This window comes from Nycticebus coucang, chromosome 8, assembly GCF_027406575.1.
Source record: "Nycticebus coucang isolate mNycCou1 chromosome 8, mNycCou1.pri, whole genome shotgun sequence".
Taxonomy (NCBI): Eukaryota; Metazoa; Chordata; class Mammalia; order Primates; family Lorisidae; genus Nycticebus; species Nycticebus coucang.
In genome coordinates this window covers 5,955,704-5,977,807 of record NC_069787.1, presented here as the reverse complement: position 1 = coordinate 5,977,807, position 22,104 = coordinate 5,955,704, and the positions used below count along the sequence as shown (strand labels likewise).

Here is a 22,104-nt window from a genome sequence, read left to right as displayed (position 1 = left end):
CTAGAAACATCTGTGCGATGTCCTTTCCTCCACCCAAGGAGCTGCCCTGCCTGGTGGATGTAGACTGTCCTGCCAGGATTTTCCACTAAAGATATTTACAAGGCAAAATTATCCTTGTCTGCCAGGCTGAGGCCTGAGGCAGGGAGCTGTGGAGACTTGACGTCAGGATGGTTTACCCACTGCTGGCAGGCTCATGTGTGAGAGCCCCAGGGGCCTGGGGGCCAGGTATTATTAGAATACTCTTACAAAGAGAAATGATGAGCAGGATTCATATTAGTCTTTAACTCACTTTTAATAGTATAAACCTCATTTAGGTAGTAATATTAAGCCACAACAATAATGCCACATTGAAACAGCATTTAATAAAATGCATAAAGCTAATTCATGCACTGCAATACTCTATATACAAACACAACAATGCAAATTCTTCTTCAAGACTGAAGACATTGATTAGATATAAAATTCAGTTTAAAAAGAACATGCTATTTTTTAAATGCCATCACATAAACAAAGTGATTCACAGGGAGGAGAAAGCTGTCTAAAGCTACAGCTTTCAACAGGTTTTAAACCTGGAATTAAAATGTTATAGCAAAACAATATATTCTATATTGTGAAGGGCAGAGGTTACAGAAACGGTCCCAGGAAAATCTAATACCCAAATTTTCCTTTGATAAGATGTCTTTTAAAAGGGCTACATTATAACAGGGAGGTCCAAACTACAGGTAAAAACTACAGTTTGTACTATGAAAAATGTGCAGCTTTTCAGTTATAAAACTAGTTGAACACTGGTTTACAAGAAAATTGGTAGAACGGAGAGACTATAGAAAAATATTCCAGCACTTGAGTTGTGGCAGCAGCATTTGAATCCATGAATGTTATGGTCGTTAAAATGATTACACTTTCCTAAAGAAAATCCATGTTTAATGTAAGGTCTACTACTTCCAAAAGTTATTCAAACATTAAACTTTACCACAGTCAACTGATAAATCTCGGACATTCTTTTACTATGCTGTATGTATAAATATTTAGATACCAAAATTCTTAACTGAACATTATAGCTGGGCATTAAAAATATCTGACATGTCTCCCCCACCCCCAACCAGGATACTTTTTGTTAAGCTCACAGTTTATTTTTAGATTGCTATTAAGATAAATGGACCCAAAGGAAATTTTTTATTTTAAAAATTCATTTAGAGACTCTCAAGCTTCCATCTGTATTTTAACGAGAAAGCCACTTTCAATAGTGTGATTGTCAGGACAGCCAATGACAGGGAAAGGTTGAACAGTCACTGTTGGCTGAGGCCAGTGAAATAGCAAAGCTTTCTTTATATCAAAAACAGGAAGCTGAAGGCTAAATGACCTACGGTCTCACGAAAGGCACTGAGTACTATGGTCTCATAAAGTGTTTTTTAAACATTTTGATAGCTTATTTTAAAAAGAAAAAGAGCAACCTGTGGTTTACGTGAGTTTTTGCAGTTATCCAGTGATTTCTGTCAGCAGGCCAGCTTTCCACACTCCCCCTGCAGGTCAGGCCCAGCCTCCCGAGGGCTGTGTCTCAGTTTAAAGCCCGATTAAGGGGGTGGGGGTAGAGGTGGGGGTAATTCATCAGAATAGATCTGGACAAGGAAAAATTGGCATCCATAGCTTTAAGGGTACACATCCATATAATGACGCAAATTTTATCTGAAAATTTTAAACCATAATTTGCAGAAAAGAGTAATTCTGGATTTCATTCGCATGCTCACAGTTACAGAAATAAGATTTGTAGTTTATATACCACAAAAGGTACCATCAACATCCATACTTACTTTGAAAGAATACTTGGTAGGTTGTTTATAGTTTACTGGTGATAGAGAGATGGGAAGTTCTATTTGTTCAATCATAGCACTGAGCACAGAGTGAGCACGGGAGACTCTGGGAGGGAAGCCCCACTGATGAGGACCATTCTGAACCTCTGATCATAAGGCCTTGTCTCTGGATCAAGGACAGAGCTCTGAATATCTGGGATGGCCAATGGCTCTAACCAACCACCAAGTTCCTTCCAGTTAGGCTGTGAATGGGTGTGAGAAGCAGGTTACAAATTCCCACTTTAGTTTTGGACATTAGGATAAACTGTCTTCCAGCTTCCTGGCCCTTGTCTGAACCTAGAGAATATAGAGAAATGTCATCCTGTCAGAACCTTTTCTGTCTGGAATTTTTCCTTGTACAGAACAGAGATTCTGACTCCATGCGCCTTCCCAGGCAGGCTCACCCAAAGGAAAATGCAGTTAAAAAAATTACCAGCAAATTTTCCCCGCCGAGGGGCCTTGGAATACCCACATTGGTTTATGTTAGCAAATCTATCAAAAACTCTCTTAAAACATAAGGGGAGTTTGGATACATGTCTGTATACATAATATACATCTATGTACACATCTGCTATATACACTGTACATATAGAGAAGATATAAACACATGTACATTCATTCAGTCATACAGTCTGTAAATCTGTACACGCACAGTACCGCAGAAGGGACCCGGGGATGGACATGTGAGGTGCAGGAGGCACACAAGGAGGTCCAGATCCTATGCACAGAAGACCCAAATCAACCCTGCCCCGATGAAGGGTTGCCTTTAAAAATTTCCATGAAAGTTCAAAGACAGTTTCAAAGAGCTGAAGCATCAGGAGAATGAGAGTTGGACAAAGGAAGCATGTGGGCATCTGCTCTGCCAGCTGAGACATCTGTCATCTAAAGGACACTGCCCTTCCTGGGAAAAAGAGTGGAGGTAAGATGACAACACTTCTCACATTTCCTGACCAGGACTTAGAGAAGAGTTGAAAGATCACCTACAATCCCATGGCAGTGGGCAGCAAGCTTCTGGACTCCAAGGAGATCAGGTTGGAGAACATGGATCCAGAGACACAGGGCATGAACTACTGACCCACAGCCAGGAATGGCTTGTCCCGCAGGGGGTGGGTTGTGTGAGACTGCTCTGCGGGAAATGCTTCCAAAGGATTAAGACTTGTACTTTCCAGAGTAAAAGCACTGGACAGAGTCCTTATAATTCGTGGCTCTCTGCTGTGGCCTCCCAAACAAGTAAAACAGTGAAGTATGTGTGTCCTGTGGATATAAGCCATGCTCTGCAGAGTGTTGCTGCTGCATTAGGGAGCCCAAGGTGTGTGTTGTTAATCACCATGGCTGGTGGCCTCACTGCCTCAGAGCTGAGTTCATGTTTAATACTGACACTGACAAGCTAAAAAAACAATCCCTCTTGGAGGCAATTACATAACACATTTTATAAGTGACTATACCTGAAATTAAATACATAGTATAAAACCCCAAACAAAAGAAACCCAAATCGTAGCCTATGGCAAGGATTAGACAAATGTAGCCCCTTAGTAGGTAAACTCAAGAGAAATGTCCAATTAGAAGGATGGTACAATACTACCTTAAAAACACCTTCTAGGAGTAACATGAAAGTTATTACTTCCTTAAGTAATTTAGTGTTTCTGAATCTCTTCCTGTCCTGTTTTACGCTTACATGTAATGACTGCCACAAATTTCAACATGTATGTCTTAACCTACATTATCTGAAATACTTCTGGAAAAGGGTCCACTTAACCATGAAGTGACAGCACATGTCTGTCCCACCTTCCTGAGCCAGTGTGCCTGTCCTCATCAAGGGAGGAGTGTGGACAGGAATTTAGCAGGCAGAGGCTGGTCTCATTTCACAAAACCCAAAGTTTCACAAACTACTAACAAGGTTATGACCCTTGTAACACAAAAGTTGGCGCTCAGATATGGGGTTGGGATCTTTTAAAATAATTCTTAACTTTGGGTCACTTTCTTTAACCAATCTGAGGAGATGAAATGGACTTGCAGTCAAGGCTTAAAATGAGTTCAGGCCGTAAGAATTCAGGTTATGTGGACGTGATCCTCAAAGAAAAGGCCACTTCAAAGTAATGGCGAAAGGATCTGGGAAACCACTGAAGACGTGTTCAAAGCCCCAAACAGCCCCTTGGAATCAGTTATCAATAGTGAGGGGACCTACAGTGCAGGGCCGTGTTAAAATCAGCAACTCTCTAAGTTGAATCCTTTCTTCTCCAAGGTGATCTCGTCAGAGTTCAGCACATTCCTTATCCTTATCTAACCTGGGTCTAAACAGCCTAACGGCTACCACCAAATGACTGAGGAATAGAAGGAACGGCCAATGTTACGAACTGGGTCCTGAATGCTATGACACAACATATTCCCAGGGGACTGCTAAATGATCGACATGCCCACACTCGAGTCCAAAGGACAGAGAAGTAGGAACTCTGTAACAGGCGTAACTGTGCCGCAGGACGCCTGCTGCTTCACCTTCCCAAGCAGAGATGAAAGAGACCCACCCTAACTCCATCACATTGGCTAGTTTTTTGGTCTCAAATTTGAAACTGAAAACACTTCAGGATGAGAAAACTAAAAATTACTTAAGCTGTTAAAATGAAATCCTTCCTACCATTTTATAATGGCCACTCTTACTACTCTTTAAAATTTGCTGCCAAGATAAATATGAATGATATAATTAAACCTAAACAGGAATTTATAGAAGTTGGAGATATTATCCAACTTAATTTCCACTAACAACGACTTACGTAAGGTGCTGCTTAACACTTCAGGACAAAGTATCCCATTTTGCTTTGACCCTGTGGCTGCTTTCAGCCTGTCCCACTTGGGACCACAGGGCCACAGTCCTGAGCAAGGCAGGGGAGTGTCCTGGGATATTTTTGAATATTATCTGATTAAAGCATCAATGGACACGTTTAACCTTATAGAGTGCATTTTCTTAGTCTGGGCTCTACAAAAGAAAAAGACAAACGCACTTGACCCAGGCTTCCACGTGCTACTTTCCTCCAGCACAAAAAGCTTTCTATGTATTCACGTGTGTGAGAATTTAGGGGTGCTTTAAGTTAGACAAAACTTCCTTACAAACATATTTCTATTCTTGTTGTAAACTCTGGTTGCTATAATTTATGGGCAGAAAGACTATCACCTCGGTAACGGAGAGATGCTTTTTAAGGAGCAGGGAGCTCCTTCTACAAACATCATTGAAAATGCTCCAGGATGGTCTGCGGGCTCATACCTGGAGAACCAAAGTGCACGGGTGCTAGAGACATTAAAAAACTTGCTAACAGATGATGAATCTGGGGAATTTTTGAAAATCCCTGATATTTAAGATCAATAGGAAGAAACTGTCCTGAATGTTTCCATTCAGCTTCACCAGGCCCTGGCCAGGCAGCTCCGAGAGACCTGCAGAAACACAGGCCCATCTCAAGGGGGCATTTGGAATGAAATCTCTGGCAGGGACCTCATACTCCAAGTAGGCCACGCTCCTCCAGGTGGGCAGCATGCAACTATACTGGAGTACCGTCAAGAGTTCAAAATGCCCCCCTTCCACGAGGTGGGGCTCCACATGCCATGAGTGGTGGCGGTGATCTGGGGATGTTTTCAGTTGCTACAGGAATTTCATGTCTCATTTAGCAGTTAAAGTCTGACAAGTTGCAATCCAATTCTGAAAACTTATCATCAGAACAGAACCCTAGGTTCTAGAGGAGACAGCAGATGCCCATTATAAACCAGAACAAAGTGGTCAGGGAACCTGACAAGTGTCAGCTCTATAGTTGGAAGTCTGGTCTCAGTCACCCCCGACTGTGCCACCACACTCCCACTTAATGCATGATGCAAATAAGCCACAATTTCATTCATAGGAATTTAGCTCAACGCCAACGATATGTGCATACAGTTAGGAATGATGCCTTCTTTTCTTAAACATAAATGATTGTCTCCTGTACCCTAGGTGAATTTTCACAGAAATCATTAGCATTTCGGCAAAAGACATGTACAATTTTCCATTTGCCCTGCCCACAGGCAAGATGTTACTAACATTACGCATTGATAAGAAGTGCTTAGAAAGTGCTAATATTCTTACCCTGGTAATTAGTAGCTATTAATTCCAAGGACATTTTTAATATTATATACACACATACTGTTCTCTTAGGTTCTTTTAGTTTTCTTTAATACTAATCTCTAATATTATAAAACTTCATTTTTTTTTTGCCCTTTGAGAATTTCTAAATACAAATTGACTTAAAAGATTGTTCCAAAATCTGCTGCTTCATCAAAAGGCATTAAAACATTTTTTTTTTATGGCAGGAAAGGATCCTACTAGTCTTTAAGTTGCTATTGTCTAGGGATTAACGGTGAAGGAGAAACCAGGTAGGAAATGGCTAACATATTGGAAATATCTGCACATACCAAAATATCACTACTTTTATTTTCTTTGCATCTGAACGGTCTGGGGGGCTCCTTTTGCTCCTCGGCGCCTGTGTGGTGTGCACTATAGACTGGCTCCAGTGATCTGGCCATTATACTCTGCTGTCTCCATCTTGAGGATGTAGGGGATTATGCTGTCTATTGAGACATTGCCAATGAGACCAGTAAAAAAAAGTTCTTCCGTTATATTTGAGCTCATCAGCCTGAGTGCTGGCAGGCGGACAAGGATCCGGGCCAATCTGTAAGAGGGAACATGATTACAACAGGCCACTGTTTGCTGCCCTTTAGCCTTAGCCCAGGTCAGGTCCTTGGGGCCCTGTCTGTATTGGACAGAATTGAGCCAAATGGATCCACCATCTACCCACTTCTTGTTTTTCTGATTTCAATAATTCCTCTTTCAGAAATTTACCATGAAGAAAAAAAACAAGTGCAAAATATATGTATAAGTATGTTCCATCCATTGTCATTTACAACAACTCTTCCCCACTTCCAATAAAATACTTGAAAATTCATCAACAGAGGACAGGTTAAAATATAGTATCTACATATAATGGACTGCTACACACTTAAAAAGAGGGAATAATAAAAGTCTATTGATAAGGAAAGACACTCATGACATATCCCTCAATAAAAATTTAAAAGGAGTTGTGAAGCAGCACCCTAGCACAACCTTATTTGTGTATATTTATGTGTCACACATGTGTACATAAAATATTTAGAAAAATATTCAGCACAGTACTAATGATTGGGCTCTGGGTATTGGGATTTGAAGTAATTTATTTTCTGTATTGCCCTATTTCCAGTATTCACTTAGCACTATAAAGCAGTAAAACAGCTTTCATTCTGAAGAAAACCTAGGTAGAACAGTGCACCATGACCTTCCCCTGGAAGGCCACTGGACACTGTGCGAGGTGTCCCACATGACTAGGCCACTCCCCCGCCAAGAACTGATACTGGAGGAGGAATAGAGCCATGCACACAGCAGGATGTGCCAGGACGCCACTGCAGTGCCAAGTGTAACAGCCCAAACTAAAAACAACCAACCCTTCCATTAGAAGGGAAATGTTAGCCACAGAAAATGAGGAGGAAGAGTACCTGAGCTTAGTGTATATCATAACAGTCGCATAACAATGAGCGCTGGTCAGGGACAGTTTGTTTTTGCATGTCTTTGACCTGCCCCACATTGGTCTGTGACTATTTAAATTAAAAAAGGTTACAAAACCTTTGATATTTTAAGCTCTCAATTATACAAAATACATAAAAAGTTTCTAGATGTAAATACACAAAATGTTAATAGTGGATGTCGCTACTGAGTTTTTTATGGAATAAAAAGTTTTTTTCCTTTTGCTTTCTACAATGTTCTCAGTTTTTCTGCAGTGAATATTATTTTTTAAATGGGAGAATGTGTTCATATTCTAGAAGCAGCATTCCAGCACCATCGTCTATTCACCCAGCCACTGTGAGGTGCTGGGCTGCACTGCAATCTTGCAGGGTACACAAAGGTTTAAAGGACAGCACGCATCCTGAGAGGCAGAACAGGCTAAAGGGTCTTAGGAAGTCAGCAAGGGACATCAGGGAGGACTGGAGTACAGGGTACTGCAGCTGGGCCTCGGAGGATGGCTAAAGTCTCTACTAGCAAAGAATATGGAGGCATGGGAGGGTATTTCGGGGGAATAATCCATATGAGAAAAGGCACAAGGAGAGGAGGGACTCAGAATGCACAAATGTGAACAGGATGTAAACACTCCAGGGCCTTCTCTTTGGGAACTGCCTTGGAGTGAGTTTTCTGAATCCCGTAAGAAAGCCTCTTTTTTTCATTTTTGGCAGAAAATCATCTGCTATCCTCTGAATGGAGCAGGAGTGACTCATGATGTTTTCAAAACCTTGTATCTACTTTCCAAGGCCACAGAGCTTTGATGTTAAGGTGATCTAGAGCATGCTATGGCTCTGCCAATAGCCCCTCAATGGCCATGTCCAGCCATCTTGTGACCACGAGAACTATGTGGGAGTAGGCCTGTGGCCTCTTCAGGGGCCAACCTGCTTACACACCTGGCTGGATATATGAATTCTGGGTGTGTGGCCATTACTTGATAGCCACTATCTGCAAGTACTGAGGCTGAAGTTACTCTAAATTCATGGTGAGGTCTTCAGTGATCTAAGTAGAAAATGGATCCTGCTTTTGCAAAAGCTGTATCTGGGCCATGGAAGTGTGCCCAAAAGGAGAGGTGGGCTCTCTGCTAGTAGGACCAATAGGACCCCTAACAACACCATAGAAATGGATGAAGATTGTCCTGGTTTCACAGCTGAAGACTAAGGAGAGCTGGTTACCCTGCCTGGGGTTGGGCGTGTCTCTGTTCCATGGGGCACCTGCAGACTGAGGTCTGAGCAGGGGATCTATGTCTGGGAAGGTGGAGCTGTGTGTCTTCCTGGGCTGTAAATGACACTATTAATTAAAATTCATCCCGGGCGGCACCAGTGGCTCAAGGAGTAGGGCGCCGGTCCCATATGCCGGAGGTGGCGGGTTCAAACCTAGCCCCGGCCAAAAACCAAATTAAAATTCACCCCAATAAAGGAATGTTTGCCCATCAGTTTTTCAGGATAAAATATTAATTTTATATACTCACCCACTCCTTTATGGGGGTCAGATTTTCTTTTTTAATTTTTATTTATTTATTTATAACAAAGTCTTAAGCTGTCACCCTGGATAGAGTACCGTGGCGTCACAGCTCACAGCAACCTCCAACTCTGGGGCCTAAGCAATTCTCTTGCCCAGGCTTCCCAAGTAGCTGGGACTATAGGTTCCTGCCACAACCCCCGGCTGTTTTTTGGTTGTAGTTGTCGTTGTTGTTTGGCAGGTCCAGGCTGGATTCGAACCCGCCAGCTCCGGTGTATGTGGCTAGCGCCCTTGGTGCTGAGCTATAGTCACTAGCCTACATGGGTCAGATTTGGTTTCTATTAATGAAAACGTCTCTGTCACGCATGCTAGCGCTGCCTCAGGGGCAGATCTTCCAAACTACTCTGCACAAGGGGAATGTCCATGAGAACTCAAGCCTCATGCATAACGTTAGCCCCAGAAGAGCTAATATCCTTCCAAATAAAGAGAAGCCATCTGAGGCCTCACCCTCAGTCACACAGCACTGCTTAGGCAGCCCGGGAAGCCCGAACCGCCCCATCTGGCACTTTCCACACTCTAGTACCATCTCTGAATTTAAATTAAAGTGTGATCAAGTGGAGGCTCTACCAGGCTGCCAGAAATGCCAAGGGTAACGTAACTTATGTTTGAAACTACCGATTCAGCCACTCTCCTTCCTGCTCACAGTGACAGCGCATGCCTATGTGCCTCACCGGTAGGTGTCTTCTGAGTAGGTTTTCTGAACGTAGTCCTGCAACTCCATCTGTGCCTTTTCTTGGAATTTTTCAATCTGGCTTGTGCTGGTCAAACCTGGATGATCTGAAAACAGAAAAGTACCCCCCAATTCCCCTCTGTACTGGAAAAGTTTCACCTGCAGACTTCTTAGTATTTATTTTTAGTCAAACTTCCGATAAATTTGTGAAGTACAACAGATTGAACTTGAAAGTTGATCTAGTATGGATTTTTTTAAACAGAGTCTCATTCTGTCACCCTGCCTAGAGTGCCGTGGTGTCAAAGCTCACAGCAACCTCAAGCTTCTGGGCTTGAACAATCCTCTTGCCTCAGCCTCCCAAGTAGCTGGGACTATGCACTCACCACAATGCCCAGCTAGTTTTTCTATTTTTAGTAGAGACGAGGTCTCACTCTTGCTCAGGCTGGTCTCAAACTCCTAAGCTCAAGCAATCCACCTGCCTGGACCTTCCAGAGTGCTAAGATTACAGACATGAGCCACCATGCCTGGCCATAGTTATTAGAACACTGGCTTTTCCTCCATTTTCTAAAGGCCTAAAGGTTTCCAGGAGGGTGTTGGGGTTCCTGAATGGACACACGGGGCTAAACAGCCCTACCTGGGTTGCTTCTGGACACCTGGCTTCCTACTACTCTAGAAAACACACAGATTTTAAAACTATCACATGAAATTAGAAATTATCATTCACTTTCTAGATATTTAATTGTATAATTCCTCCTATTTTTTATTAGTTTTTTGTTGTTCAAGAGTGAAAGGCTGGAGAGGAAGGGTCAGGATAAGCTGTGTCCAACCCCTGCTGTTGAGGTCAGTAGTTACCCTAAGTGACTACTCCAGCGGCCTGGAGAGAGCAGGTGAGGGGAATGAGCAGGTGAGGCCGGCCCAGTCATCTTGCTACTGACTTTCCCGCTGCTGCTGCTGCTTCATCTCTATGAGTATCCCTTTTAACAGACCCTGGAGCAGTTGCTACTACTGCTTTATACACAGACTGGGGGTGAATGTGTGGTGGTTCGATCTGCACTGGGTTCTGTGTGCTAACAGAACATGGAAATTGGCAAAGAGCCAACCCTCCCCCCAAAAAGGGAAGAAAAAGGACATTGGATGGTTTTACGCTTTTGTTTTTTATGCTGTGCTCTTAATTGGCCAGTAGTTTAATTAGGATACAGGTTAAATCTATTCAATACATGCTATCACCAGGCACTGTAGCACATTTCTTTGGGGCTGTAAAGGCAAGGCTTTAAAACAATTTATGTATGTATGTTAGACAAGCACCTATCATGAGCATACTATCATGAGGTCACACACAGTCTGGCAGGGCTTTCTCTACGCTGCTCATGACTTCATAATATGTTTACATTTAGAAATATCAGTAGACACAGGTGGCAAACTGTCACGAGTCCCCACCTCATATCTTACCGGGGCTAAAGAGAACTATAGCTTTAAGGTATGCATACTCATAGCCGTCTATATCCAGCTTCGCCATGCTGTTACAGAACTCCTGCAGCTTCCAGATGTGCTCCATGACTTGCTTTATTCGGTCACCAGAAAGTTTATCTAGAAAGCAACATCACAGATCCTGAGAAAGGTTGATAAGAATAATAAAACCAACTCCTGTGAGAGGCCATAGTTTGAAACGAAGTATTTCACTTTTAATGTAAAAATCAGTAACTCAAGATAGTCAAAAGCCTTGTCTTCTGGCTGAAAGTGAATTAACAGGTACCCAGATTTTGTTCCATTATGGTTCAGCCTCAACAGCAAGGCCTAAGACCAGCGAGTCCCCTACCCTGCCCCAGGCAGCTTCCTGGGCCTGCAGATGCAAATTGGCATTTCCTTTTAATCTGTGCTTAAGATCTACTGTCAGTTCATGTTAATAGGTAGGTTTTCTTTTCTTTTCTTTTTTTTTTTGGTTGTAGCTGTCATTGTTGTTTGGCAGGCCCGGGTTGGGTTTGAACCTGCCAGCTCTGGTGTATGTGGCTGGTGCCCTAGCCACTGAGCTATAGGTACAGAGCCAACAGATAGGTTTTCTAAGTCTTTGCAGACACCTAATAAACGTTTGCTGATCTGAACATTAAATGTTGGCATTTTTTCGTTGTCAAACAATTTTATATTTTTTCATTTAATCTTCATGACAATACTTGACTGTAGTATCAGATTACTATACTCAGTTAAAAATAAACTAAAGCTGGCCAGGGCTTGGTGGTTCACACCTGTAATCCCAGCCTATAGGAGAGTGAAATAGGAGGATTGCCTGAGTGCAGGAATTCAAGACTAGCCTGAGCAAGAGTAAGAGCCCCTCTGTATAAAAAAAAAAATAGAAAAAATTAGCTGAGTGTGATGGCAGGAGCCTACAGTCCCAGCTACTTGGGAGGGTGAAACAGAAGTCTCACTTGAGCCCAGGAATTTGAGGTTGCAATGAGCCACAATGATGCCATGGCACTCCAGCCAGGGTGACAGGGCAAGACCCTGCCTCAAAAGAAATAAAGTCAATAAAGTTTATTTGTAAAAAAAAATTACTTAAATTTAATAAAATGTTATAGAATATTTTTTAATCTCACCCATAAATAACTATTCTAAGGAAATCACTAAAAACAAAGGCATACTAGACTGCTCACATTCACAACACCTGGAATGCCCAATTAAATATGTAGTTTCATTCCACTTCAACTAGCAGTATATATTTTCTTTTTTTTTGAGACAGAGTTTAATTTCATCACCCTCACTGGAGTACCATGGTGTTACAGCTGACAGTAACCTAAAACTAGTGGGCTCAAGCGATCCTCTTGCTTCAGCCTCCCAAGTAGAGGGACTATAAGCACCAGCCACAAGGCCTGGCTAATTTTTCTACTTTTAATAGAGACGGGGGTCTTGCTCTTGCTCAGGCTGGTCTTGAACTCCTGAGCTCAAGCAATCCACTTGCCTTGACCTCCCAGAGTGCTAGGATTACAGACATGAGCCACTGCGCCCTCTCTCCAGTGTGTTGCAGACGTGCTACACCTGCAGAGACTGCACTGGCTGTAACCTATTCCTCACACGGCTGGTATACTGACCACCAGATAGGAGATGGTCACAACAGATCTTAGTAGCAGAGAATCATTCATTCATTCATTCATGAAAAGCAGCTAGAGTGAGGTAAATGCGTCTTGGGCCACAGCACTGGCATGACCCAGGTTTGTGCTCTATTTTTTTTTTTTTTGAGATAGAGTCTCATTCCATCACCCTTAGTAGAGTGCCGTGGTATCACAGCTACAGCAACCTTAAACTCCTGAGCTTAAGTGATTCTCTTGTCTCAGTCTCCCAAGTAACGGAGTACAGGCTCCCGCCACAATGCCCGGCTAGTTTTCTATTTTTAGTAGAGATGGGGTCTTGCTCTTGCTTAGGCTGGTCTCAAAGTCCTGAGCTCAAGCAATTCACCGGCTCTGGCCTCCCAGAGTGCTGGGATTATAGGTGTGAGCCACTGGGCTTGGCTGTGCCTCAGTTTTTCTACTATTTCATTTGGGACAAACCAGGAACCTTACTGGGCCTCAGTTTCCCCATCTGAAAAAATGAGACAACAGTCTCCACTTTATAGGGTTGAGAGGATTTGTGAGTTGTTATACATGAAAAGAAAAAAAAAAAAAAACAACCAGTCAGTGTAGACGAAATTACACTGTGTAGCTGAAGCTGTGATTATTCTGAAATAACATCACTAAATGCCCATCAAGAACTTGACTTTTAAAATTTTTTCTTCTTCATATTAAGACAAGAGGGAAGTCTGGTAGAAATTTAAATGTTCTGAATGGTAAAGGTCTCACAATTTAACAGTTGCATTTCTCTCAGCCTTTGGATGCTGTGGATACTGAGACTAGCCAGTCTGCCATAGTACCTGGTTCAGCAAAGGTGTGTTTGACATGGGCCTGCAACCAGGGCGGGCTCTGTCCCACAGGCAGGGGCTGGGCCAAGACACACTCCAGCTTCACGTCCCCTGCACCTACCTTCCTGGATGCTGTTTTGCAAGTGGTTGACGATGGCTGCCAGGATGGTGGAAAGACTCATGACCTGGGCACACTGGGCCAGGCCAAGAGTGAAGAGCTCGTTCCAGCAGGCCCGCACCAGGCTGGTGTTGCAGTCCTGCCTGGGGACAGAGAGAAAGCTGAGTGTGAGGTGTGTTAGACCTTCTCCAAGGATGTGGGGCACATAAGCACTCAGCCCCAGCATTCCCCAAACAAGTGGATTTAGCATACGTTTATTGAAGGTCTACGTACAGGGGTGTCCAACCTGCATGCTGATTTTGTGAGGACGTTTTTTGCTTATTTGTGGTGTTGGATATCATGAAAAGTATACACAGACCTTTTTTTTTGCTAATCAGCTTTCGTTAGTGTTTGTGTATTTAATGTGTGGCCCAAGACAACTCTTCTTCCTTCAAGGTATAGCAGCAAAAAAAAAAAAAAAAAAAAAAAAGGTTGGACACCCTGGTTATGTCTAGGATCATTCTCTAAATTTCCTACAGCTTTGTAAACCCTAGGCACTCCCTGCTTGGCTCTGTCCCAGGAGACAGGTATTTGTGACTCAAGTCCTACAGCCAAGGTCATGAGAACCTGCAAAAATGAAAGAACCAAGACCTGAGTGTGGACTGTGGAGGGCAGAAAGACATCCCACAAATACAGGTGGGGGCAGACATGGGAAGGCAGGAGCCGGGACTGAAGCATGGAGGACAGGTCCAGCTAGGGCTGCTTTCAGCTCTACCATGGGTAATTTCTACTAAGGTTAGTCAGCCCAGTTGGCACTTTGCAAAATAATAAGTCCTTATTCTCAGAAACTCCCAAATGTACCATCCCTTCTCTTGTGTCAAGATTTCGGAAGGTCACAGAAACTGGACTGCCTTAATAAGGCTATTTCCTCCAATTGTCTTAAGGATGGCCTAGCCACAAGAAGGCAATGTGAAACAGGGCTACTGCACTACCCCATTCCTGTACACCCAGAGGCACAGCTAGTATTTCATTATGGTCACTGCCCTGACCGCTAATTTACAAGGAAGAGTGTAAAATATAACTGGACAATTTTAAATGTGGTAGCATGTTTTATCTAGTCCAGGCTGAGAAACCCTGTAGGAAGAAGTTTCCAGTTACAACTAGATGATGTTCCTTCAGGACAGTGAGTGGATTACTTTTTCACCCCATTTCAACAATCTTAGCTACCTACCAGTACTGATAATCATGATGTTATGAACAAAATGCCTGAAGCTATTCTTATGACCCCAACCCAGGCTGTCCGCTCAAAGCCAGGGGAACAAACGAGTGGACAACCCAGCCCTCCACTCTGGTGCTTACCACCACATATCTCCTATGATGGTTACTTTGTAACATGCATTAACTCTTTGTATTTCCATGTTTATGTGGCTACTCACCTTTTGAGGAGACCGTGAACTAACTGATGGGCACAACGGAAGTTTGCACTACACAAAGCACTTGGCACAAAGGTAGAGCTGATGCTGGGATTTAGGGGAGAATACACTAGTGATGTTCGATACAAAAAGTTCACTCCTGCAGAGATGACACCAGGGTCAGTGTCACTCAGTGTGCTAGTTGGCACTGAGGTAAGGGGCTTCTATCAGGATGTCAATCAGTGCCCCGTATTTGAGGCAACAGCTGATTTTTGCTCATCTTATCAGGGCCCAGGACAAGACAAGGCCTTGGCTTCATCCTGTGCATCACCCTGTGCATAGCACGGGACCAGGGGCCACTCTTGCTTCTACTCCACTCCATCCCCAGCTCTTAGCATCAAGTCTTAGCACAGAGATAGGAGGCTCCATAAAGGTTTGAGGAACGCTGCAGAACTGGCGACCGCGGTTCCTACTACCAGTCCTGTAACTATATTTAATAAGAAACCCAGGGTCCCCAGGCTGAGGTCATAGGAAAAATCAAACTGGAAGGGCCGTTAGAGATTTTCCAGGCCATTTCTAGAGAGGGGAAGCCTGTGCCCAAGGATAAAAACAGAGACGAGAAGAGGCCACTTACCCAAGGGCCTGAAAGGCCGGGATTGACCTGGCCCAGTGCATGGAGAGGAAGAGCAGGCGGGACGCGGACTCGCAGATGTAGTGCACATTGAGGTACTCTGGCATTGGGCTGGGCATCGTCAGCTGGAAAACAGGAGGCACCCAGCACAGAGGTAAAGCAGGGACAGGGCATGGCTTTGTCTGTCGTGTATCCCTGTCATGTTTCAAAAGCAGTGGCCGCTAGAGTCCCTGTCTCTGAGTTTTAAGCTCTTTAGTAGAGTGTGTGTCCCCTGCAGTGGAGCCTGCCCAACTCTCCGTGTTCCTTTGCTCAGTGAACTAGAGCCTAACAGCCCTTGGAATGTGGTCATTAAGCCTGAGGGGGCCTTCCTGGCTTACCCCAGAAGAATAGACTTCTCTCTGATCATATCTAACTTAAAGAAAAAAATAAAACCGAACTCATAATTTTCAACTCTCGCCTCAGATAAATTATTATTTGTTCTATGGCAATTCCATTTCGAGTGACAGGCTAAAGTTTAAACTGAATCAAGCAAACAGAAGTCCACTTCATAGGGCAGCAGGCATCTTGGCAGATGGCCTTAAGGCAGTGGTTCTCAACCTTCCTAATGCCTCAATGTATTTTCATTGTTAAAAAGGGGTCGCGATGCACAGGTTGAGAACCGCCGCTTTAAGGTAACGATGAGTGAGAGCCAAGCAGAAGCTCACACAATAGAATGTTGGGCCCATTGCCTAGAAGGTGCTCCAATACCTTTGATGCTGCAACCCCAGTGATGGCCTGTGACCTGGGTACCCTTTAGCAGCTATGTGTAGGGACTGGCCAGATCTCTCTAGAAAAGAATGGTTGGAGAACAGGAAGACTCAGTCTGGAGACCAAAAGGACTTCATTCAGGTGCCCTGGCAATGTCCTGTGGGAAAACCAAGGCCAGTGAAAGAGAGCATGAGGAAGACCTATGAGGACCAACAGCATTCTCCAAGGATGGCTAAGATCTATTTTCTGTGGCTAAGGGGAAGTGATTTTCAACTGTTGTGCCATGAATAGATCTTAGGTGTGCTGCAAAAAATTTTAAAGATCATTAATTAAATTATTATTATTATTAATTTTTTTAGATAGTCTCAAGCTGTCGCCCTGGGTAGAGTGCTGTGGCGTCACAGCTCACAGCAACCTCCAACTCTTGGGCTTAAGTGATTCTCTTGCCTCAGCCTCTCAAGTAGCTGGGACTACAGGCGCCCGCCACAACACCCGGCTATTTTTGTTGTCGTTGTTGTTGCAGTTGTCATTGTTATTTAGCTGGCCAGGGCCTGGTTCAAACCCGCCAGCCTTGGTGTATGTGGCCAGCACCCTAACCACTGAGCTATGGGCGCTGCCATAATTAAATTATTTTCGAAAGAAATTCAAAACACAGTAAGTATATTCTTGTTTTTACTCTCTCTTTTTTTTTGGAGAGACAAAGTCTCACTTTATGGCCCTCGGTAGAGTGCCATCACGTCACACAGCCCACAGCAACCTCCAACTCCTGGGCTTAGGCGATTCTCTGGCCTCAGCCTCCCAAGTAGCTGGGACTACAGGCGCCCGCCACGACGCCCGGCTATTTTTTGTTGCAGTTTGGCCGGGGCTGGGTTTGAACCCACCACTCTCGGTATATGGGGCTGGCACCCTACCCAGTGAGCCACAGGTGCCACCCTTGTTTTTACTCCTTTTATGGTCCACATAATTCAAGTGTGCCGTGAAAGTTTAACTATAGGTTCAAGTGTGCTGTGAAATAAAAAAAATGGAAAAACTCTGGTGTAGAGGGCAAAAAGATCAGGATTAATGGTGGGGAACCAGGGCTAGATACCTCCTTATTGAAGATTTTATGTGAAAGCTTCTATGACACGGAGAGGAGAGACAAGAGTGTCTCTCTGAGCCTGTGGGGAAACCAACTTGTCACAGGAAGTCAGAGGCAGAGCAGCAGCCCTCACTAGTTAGTACCAAGTCTCCCTGCATTGACAACGAAAGGCCACACCCACTTTAGGGTTGCCTTTAGAAACAAATGGCATTGTGAGCAAAAGATGAGTGCAAATGCTTTATAATGGGATATGAGATATCCTGGAATATAAAATCTTGCTTGAAGTCATGATATCAACTGCCACAATGTGAAAATGAGTTCACTCCAAGGTTTGATTTTGAAAACTGAAGATCAGCTTTGGTACAGAACCAAATAGGCTGGGGACGCTGGGAGCAGGTAGTTAGGCTGAATCCACTCACCTTAAATGTGACATGTGTGTCTGAAAGGAGGGGACCCTCGACCTCAATGATGGGTGTTGACTGGTCTCTGCTGATGACGTGGATGCTTCCTCCTCCACTGCTGTCTATCCCATCTGCCAGGCTTGGAGACGAGGAGCTGTCTGTGGTATTAAGTGCTTTAGCTAAGGTATCAAAAGCCCTGTGAGCAGAAATAAAGCAAGCAACCGTTGTGGATCTACAGTTTTCAGGGGGAAAAGAACTGTAGCTGAGATATAATTTAGAAAAACAATGCATTGGGGGAAAGATAATTAAATTCCAACTGCTGAGGGAAGAAGGGCTAACAATGAAAGCTTCTATGTATTGTCTATACATTATCTTAGCCACTGGGCCATAGATATTATTTATCTTCATATACAATTTCTATTTTTCACAACTACCTTTCTTTCCAAAGGTAGAAACTATTGCCATTTTACAGATATGAATGCTAAGGCTTACAGATGTTTAAATAACTTTAACAAGATCACCACCTATAGTAAGTGATGAAACCAGAATTCTACCTAATTCTAATCCAACCCTTTTTCCATTGGACCAAGATCATTTTTTTTGAAACAAGAGTCTCACTATGTCCCCTTCACGGTAGAGTGCTGTGGCATCACAGCTCACAGCAACTTCCAACTCTTGGGCTTAAGTGATTCTCTTGCCTCAGCTTCCCAAGTAGCTGGGACACAGGCGCCCACACAACACCCAGCTATTTTTTGTTGCAGTTGTCATTGTTATTTAGCTGGCCTGGGCCAGGATCGAACCCACCACCCTCGGTGTATGTGGCTGGCGCCATAACCATTGTGCATGGGTGCCAAGCCTCATGTGTTTGTTTTTTTTTTGTGATAGAGTCTTACTCTGTCACCCTTGGTACAGAGTGTTGTGGTATCACAACTCACAGCAACCTCCAACTCCTGGGATCAAGCAATCCTCTTGTCTCAGCCTCCCAAGTAGCTAGAACTACAAGCACCCCTGCTAGTTTTTCTATTTTTAGTAGAGACGGGGTCTCACTGTTGCTCAGGCTGGTCTCCAACTCTTGAGCTCAGGTGATCCACCTGCCTCGGCCTCCTGGAGTGCTAGGGTTATAGGTGTGAGCCACTGTGCCTCGCCTGGACCTATATCTTATTTGTTATCAGACCACAAGTGAACATGAGGACCAGCATATTTGTGTGGTCCCCACCTTTGTACCTGACTGGCCTGGCAAGACAGGAAGGAATGGAAGGAACAAAGTACAAGAACCATGCTGAGGAGAAAAACTACTTCAGCAGCAGTTACCGACATCTAGGTCCAGCTAATGCTGTCAGCTAATATCAATCTAATTACCCTGGTGGATTTATGTTTTAAATGTACTACTTAGAAAATATACATGAGAAAACAGGGTGAAAGAGAAATAGGAAAGGGTTTAAACTATTAATATGCAGGTGCATTAAACAGTGATTAATACAAATAACATCTGTTCACTGCTTCCATTGAGTTACTCAATTTCCTTTTTCATGGTTTCGAATGAAAAACAGTTTTGATTGTTATATGCCATATAATACAGGATGCCCCTAAAGTTCATATGCAATTTAAAATAGTTACTACGGCCACCCTGTATAAGTGGGTCTATGTTCCCATAGTTAAAATTTCAAATAAGACACAGGTACAGGGTCATTTTGACAATTTTAAAATCCTTGATTAAAGATAGCATAGGTACCAAAATGCTGCCATCCACCTTCACAATACCATGACTATCTGTGCAGGTCAGGAGGGGGTCTCTACCCTTGTGGGCTCGTACCGAGTGATCTCACTTGCAGACTGATCCTCTGGCTGGATTTCTGAGGTGTCGCCATTGTTCAAGGATTCACTTAGGTTGGCAAGGGAAGTCACTACATTTGCCAGTGTGCCCAGAGCTCCCTGGCTTGTTTCAGCCTATTAAACAAAAACCAGTAACATTAAAAATGAACATATGCAAATGACTCTTAGGCCAATTAGTATATAATGCTGGTTGAAAAACAGCTTCCAGGGAATGTGACTACAAAGGGGCAACACGAGGGAGAACTTCTCAGGGATGAAATAGTTCTGTATCTTAAGTCTACACGAGATAAAATGACAGAACAAAAACAGGTAAATTGGACTTCACTAAAATTAAAACTTGTGCTTCGAAAGAAATTGTCAAAAGTGGAAATACCACCCATAAAACCAAAAAACCAAAAAGCTAATCCAAAGAATGAGAGAAAATACCTGGAAAATCATATATTTGAGAATGGATTAGTAGCCAGAATAGCTAAAGAACACTAACAACTCAACAATAAACAAACAAAAAAAAAAACACAATTTAAAAATAGAACAAGAATCTGAATAGACCTTTCTCCACAGAAGATATACAAATGGCCAATAAGCACATGAAAAAATGCTCCACATTACTGGAAGTATAAATCAAAACCACAAGGAGACAACACTTCACATGTACTAAAATGGCTACCGTCAAAAAGATGGACGGACAATGACGTGCTGGCAAGGATACGGAGCTGGTGGTATTGTAAAGTAGCTACTTTGAAAATGGTTCGGCAGTTCCTCGAAAGTATAAATATAAGCATTACCATATGACCAGCAATTCCATTCTTAACATGGAAAGAAATCAAATCAATTGATAAACATGAATGGAATATTATTTGGCAAAAAAATGTAATGAAATACTGGCATATGCTAAACATGGACAAACTTTGAAGATACTATACTAAGTAAAAAAAGCCAGTTACAAAAGATCACATATTATATGATTTCCTTTATATGAAAAGTATGGAACTGACAAAAACCTTACAATCCTAAAGTGGATGGTGATTGGCAGGATTTGGGAAGACGGGATGACTGCATAATGGGGTTCCGAGTTTCTTTTGAGGTAATGAAAGTATTCTAAGATAAGAGTGTTGGCTGTACAACCTTGTGAATATGCTAAAAATCACTAAATTATATAGTGAAAAGACAAATTTTATGCCATGTGAATTACATTTCAATTTAAAAAAGCCAGAGATACACTCAAATAACTCAAGACATGGTTACACAAATGTCTACTGTGTCTTGATTATAAAAGTAAAAAATCAGAAGAGGTCATGCAGAGAAATGATTAATAAATCACAATAGAACCATATGATATTGTACAGCTGCTGTAAGATTTAAGTCATCATGATAGAAAGGTATGTTGAAGGATATATGGTTGAAAAGAGTGAAAAATAAAAAATGGCACAGAAAAACATACGCTGTACCACAGTCAATGTCCTGGTTGTAATATTGTACCCGGGATATGTGTAGAGTAACCATTGGGAGAACCATGGTGAAAGCTATGCAGGAGCTCTGTAATAGCTCATTTCAAAGTAAAATTAAAAAATAGCTTCTCAAAATAGCCACCTTTAGGTGCTCTGTGTAACAAACTTCTGGGGTGGGTATTGTTATTTCCATTTCACACAGGAGAGAATCATGGAATAGGACATGTGTCTGATCTTGAAGCTTTTTTCTTAAGCACTTAAATACTACATGGCTTTTGCACTCATTCTCCTCTATCCAGTGACAAATTCTTAACGCGGAACACTTACTGAGGGCTGTGTGCCAAGTGCTTTATAAAATTAGCTTACCCTAGTTTCCCAACAACCCTGTGTGGTAGGTACTGGGGAAAGTGAGGTGTGGGAAAGAGACATCTAGCTACTAAAAGTGGTGCTGGACCCAGAGCCCAGGCCCAGCTGGCTCTGGGGGTCTTGGTTCTTTTCCTTTGCAGAGATGGCCCAACAGAATGCGTGCTTGTGAATCCCTTGGTGATCAGGAGTTTTTAAGGTTATTTGTGTCTCACTTTCAAGCTTACACTTTCTCTATATTCCGCTATACAATCACAGAGCCACTGTTCCAGAATGTCTGCTGGTGATAAGCAGTGAGCCACGTATGACCTATTAGCTTCTATTTTGCGTATCACCGTTGCCCAAAGACAGGAAGCTCAAAGCCCAGCCTGAACACCAATGATTGCAGGGCAGCTCAAAGGCTCTCAATTTTGCCTTCTCTTACCCAAAAAGGATGCTCCATAATACACCAACTGTACCCCTTGGTGAGCATGTGAATGGATGGAAGGAAGCCTGCAGGCCCTGCTCTGGCTCTAAGGGCAGCAACAATGCCAATGCTCTCAGTTACTGAGGTACCCCCTTTATAGCTCTGGCT

The 22,104-nt window shown here is 43.1% G+C and overlaps 1 protein-coding gene across 2 annotated transcripts in view; it reads right to left on the bottom strand.

The window, feature by feature from the left end:
* Positions 1-273: 273 nt before the first annotated feature.
* Positions 274-22,104, bottom strand: part of NR2C2 (nuclear receptor subfamily 2 group C member 2) — a 118,268-nt gene continuing 96,437 nt past the window's right edge. For both annotated transcript variants that reach the window (XM_053598602.1, XM_053598603.1), the window contains 7 exons: positions 19,700-19,833; positions 17,905-18,082; positions 15,664-15,785; positions 13,642-13,781; positions 11,087-11,224; positions 9,639-9,744; positions 274-6,532 (listed from right to left, as the gene is read on the bottom strand). In XM_053598602.1, coding sequence (XP_053454577.1) covers positions 6,358-6,532; positions 9,639-9,744; positions 11,087-11,224; positions 13,642-13,781; positions 15,664-15,785; positions 17,905-18,082; positions 19,700-19,833 — 993 coding nt within the window. In that variant the 3' untranslated portion in view covers positions 274-6,357. The remainder of the gene's footprint in view (positions 6,533-9,638; positions 9,745-11,086; positions 11,225-13,641; positions 13,782-15,663; positions 15,786-17,904; positions 18,083-19,699; positions 19,834-22,104) is intronic.